This window comes from Babylonia areolata, chromosome 31 (assembly GCF_041734735.1).
Source record: "Babylonia areolata isolate BAREFJ2019XMU chromosome 31, ASM4173473v1, whole genome shotgun sequence".
Taxonomy (NCBI): domain Eukaryota; kingdom Metazoa; phylum Mollusca; class Gastropoda; order Neogastropoda; family Buccinidae; genus Babylonia; species Babylonia areolata.
Window position 1 is genome coordinate 25,569,300 of NC_134906.1, and position 4,448 is coordinate 25,573,747.

The 4,448-nt window shown below is 45.7% G+C and overlaps 1 protein-coding gene across 1 annotated transcript in view; it reads right to left on the bottom strand.

The window, feature by feature from the left end:
- Positions 1-1,142: 1,142 nt before the first annotated feature.
- Positions 1,143-4,448, bottom strand: part of LOC143276068 (uncharacterized) — a 50,062-nt gene continuing 46,756 nt past the window's right edge. Inside the window, 2 exon segments of the mRNA XM_076580454.1 lie at positions 1,143-1,342; positions 3,940-4,079. Coding sequence (XP_076436569.1) covers positions 1,143-1,342; positions 3,940-4,079 — 340 coding nt within the window.

Below are 4,448 nucleotides of genomic sequence, written 5' to 3' on the forward strand. Positions count from 1 at the left end.
CTTTACATGAAAGAAAACAACAACAACAATAATAATAATAATGTACATTTCTGTTGTACCGTTTCTCTCAGTCAAAGAGCTCAGAGCGCTTTACATGAAAGAAAACAACAACAACAACAACAATACTAATAATAATGTACATTTCTGTTGTACCGTTTCTCTCAGTCAAAGAGCTCAGAGCGCTTTACATGAAAGAAAACAACAACAACAACAACAATACTAATAATAATGTACATTTCTGTTGTACCGTTTCTCTCAGTCAAAGAGCTCAGAGCGCTTTACATGAAAGAAAAACAAAATTACAACAACAACAACAATAACAACAACAGTGTGTGTGTGTGTGTGTCTGTGTGTCCGTGGTAAACTTTAACATTGACATTTTCTCTGCAAACACTTTGTCAGTTGACACCAAATTAGGCATAAAAATAGGAAAAATTCAGTTCTTTCCAGTCATCTTGTTTAAAACAGTATTGCACCTCTGGGATGGGCACAAAAAAGAAAAAGAAAAACAGAAGCCTAATTATATGTAAACTGCATTTACTGTTATATTTATATTTTTTTGTATTCTCTAAACTTGGCACTTTGATCTGATATTCTGACCCAACAACAAGAGCAGTCATTATTATCATTTTTTTGGTTCAAACAGGAACTTCTTTTGCTGAGCATGGAAGTTTTATTATTTATTTTTGCAAACGTTTTTGGTGCAGATAGTAAAAAAAAAAAAAAAAGGGAAATTACTCTGTATTTAATGCTAGGGGACTTAATTTGCTTTACACTGATCTTTCTCATCTTAAACATTACATTTTGAAATTATACACAATACATAAAAAGCTTGGATTTTTAAAAAAAAAAGTGTATCACAAGTGAGTCTTGAAGTTCTTGCCTCTCTTGGGTGGTTTTTTTTTTCATTTTTTTTTTTCATCTTGTTTCATCATTGTTTTAACTTCTTTGTGTTACTTTGTTCGTCCCTCTGATGAGTTTTGCAGGAATATGTCATCCAAAGCAGTGTAAAAATATTGAAATACAGGATGTTAAGATGTGTGTGTGTGTGGGTGTGGGTGCGTGTGTGTGTGTGTATCACAAGTGAGTCTTGAAGGCCTTGCCTCTCTTGTTTTTGTTTTTTTGGGTTTTTTTGGTTTTATTCACCCCCCCGCAAAAAAAGGATATGTCTTGTACTTTCCCTTCCGCTTCATCAGCACCAGGGGGAACAGCATGCGTAGAGCCTTGTTGCACTGCATGCCCCAGTGAAACACTTCCGCCTCCGACAGGCGCGCGGCTAGCACGTGCAGCACGGCGTCACGTGACACGCCGCGCTCCACTTGTCCGCTCCAGCACAGCAGTCCTGTGGACAGTCACGGTGGTGGGGGGGGTGATCAGGAGAACGGTGTGGCTGACTGGTTTAATTAACTCACTCAGTACGGCCAGTCCTCTCTTCTCAGTCCTCTACACAGACCCCTCGGATGTCCAGTGGGTGTCTGAATTATGACCCAACATTTAGCTTCCGTCGTTAAAATTGTGGTATATTCTTTGTCAACATTCACCTCTTCAGTATAAGAGCCTTCCGCTTGCACTATTTTGATGATGGTAACTGGGGTGAAACGCTGTTAACGTCGTCTCTTTCGCCGTTCGTATGGAGAGAGTTAAACAGTATTTTATTTGGAACGTGTCACAATATACAACAACACAGATATCGATGAACAGGCCAAGAAGAAAATCTTACAATTATAAAGTCCTGTCACAACGCTACTACACAACGCAACACATCACAACACAACGCAACACAACACAACGCTACACATCAACACATCACAACACATCACAACACAACGCAACACATCACAACGCTACACATCAGCACGTCACAACACAACGCAACACATCACAACGCTACACATCAGCACGTCACAACACAACGCAACACATCACAACGCTACACATCAACACATCACAACACAACGCAACACATCACAACGCTACACATCAGCACGTCACAACACAACGCAACACATCACAACGCTACACATCAGCACGTCACAACACAACGCAACACATCACAACGCTACACATCAACACATTACAACACATCGCAACACAACGCAACACATCACAACGCTACGCAACGCAACACATCACAACACTACGCAACGCAACACATCACAACACTACGCAACACATCGACACATCACAACACAATGCAACACATCACAACACTACACATCAACACATCACAACGCTACACATCAACACATCACAACGCTACACATCAACACATCACAACACAACGCAACACATCCCAACGCTACGCAACACATCACAACGCTACACATCACAACGCTACACATCAACACAACACAACGCAACACATCACAACGCTACACATCAGCACATCACAACACAACGCAACACATCACAACGCTACACATCAACACATCACAACACAACGCAACGCAACGCAACACATCACAACACAACGCTACGCTACGAAACGTAACACAACACACAAACACACCACACTACAACACAACAGAACACAACGAAACTAAACGCAACACAACACAAACCAAACACCACACACAAACACGCCACAACACAACACAACGCAATGAAAGTAAACGCAACGTTACACAACACAACACAACACACAAACACGCCACACAAACACGCCACACCACAACATACCACAACACAACACAACACTACGCAATACAACGTAACACAACACAACCCAACACAACGAAACTAAACGCAACGCAACGCAACACAACACAAGCCAAACACCACACCACACCACACCACACCACACCACACCACACCACACCACACCACAACCAAACACAACACAACACAACACAAACACCACACCCAAACACACCACATCACACCACAACACAACACAAACACCACCCACACAAACACGCCACACCACACCACACCACAACACAAACACAAGCCAAACACCACCCACACAAACACGCCACACCACACCACACCACAACACAAACACAAGCCAAACACCACCCACACCAACACGCCACACCACACCACACCACAACACAAACACAAGCCAAACACCACCCACACAAACACGCCACACCACACCACAACACAAACCCACGCCAAACACCACCCACACAAACACACCACACCACACCACAACACACCACACCACACCACACCACAACACAAACACAAGCCAAACACCACCCACACCAACACTCCACACCACACCACAACACAACACAAACACAAGCCAAACACCACCCACACCAATACGCCACACCACACCACAACACAAACACCACCCACACAAACACGCCACACCACACCTCACCACACCACACCACAAACACAAGCCAAACACCACCCACACAAACACGCCACACCACACCACAACACAAACCCACGCCAAACACCACCCACACAAACACACCACACCACTCCACAACACAAACACAAGCCAAACACCACCCACGCAAAAACGCCACACCACACCACAACACAAGCCAAACACCACCCACACCAACACTCCACACCACACCACACCGCACCACAACACAAACACAAGCCAAACACCACCCACACCAACACGCCACACCACACCACACCACAACACAAACACAAGCCAAACACCACCCACACCAACACGCCACACCACACCACACCACAACACAAACACAAGCCAAACACCACCCACACAAACACGCCACACCACACCACACCACAACACAAACACAAGCCAAACACCACCCACACAAACACGCCACACCACACCACACCACAACACAAACACAAGCCAAACACCACCCACACAAACACGCCACACCACAACCACACCACAACACAAACACAAGCCAAACACCACCCACACCAACACGCCACACCACAACACACCACACCACACCACAACACAAACACCACCCACACCAACACGCCACCCACCAGGCAGGTGCTCCAACAGCTGCTCCAGGTCCTGCGTCATGTCCCGCAAAGGGCGGAAACTCGTGCCGTCCACGTGCACGTGGTTCTCTCCCTTGGCCTCCTCCGGCGCCGGAATAAGAGCGAGGCCGAAAAAGTAGGTTCTGAACGTGCGGTTAAGGTCGTCAGCCATTGGAGGGGGGGGGGGGGGGGGGGGGGGGGGGGGGGGTCGGGGGGGGGGGGGGGGGGGGGGGGGGGGGGGGGGGAACAACAACAACAACAACAACCACACAAACAAGAACTACAGCAACATTCAAAACAAAATAAGAAAAAAAAAGAAAAAGAAAAACACCCGAGTTATAATAACGCGACAAAAATACGAAAAGAAAACCCGTAAAAAACAACAACAACCAAAAAGCACCACCACCACCACCAAAAAAAAAAAACGAATAAGAGTGATTTATCATGGTCAGGAACATTTTAGCCCCTTCACAAAGGGGCGGTATGATGGGCAAGAGGTTGTACATCAATCA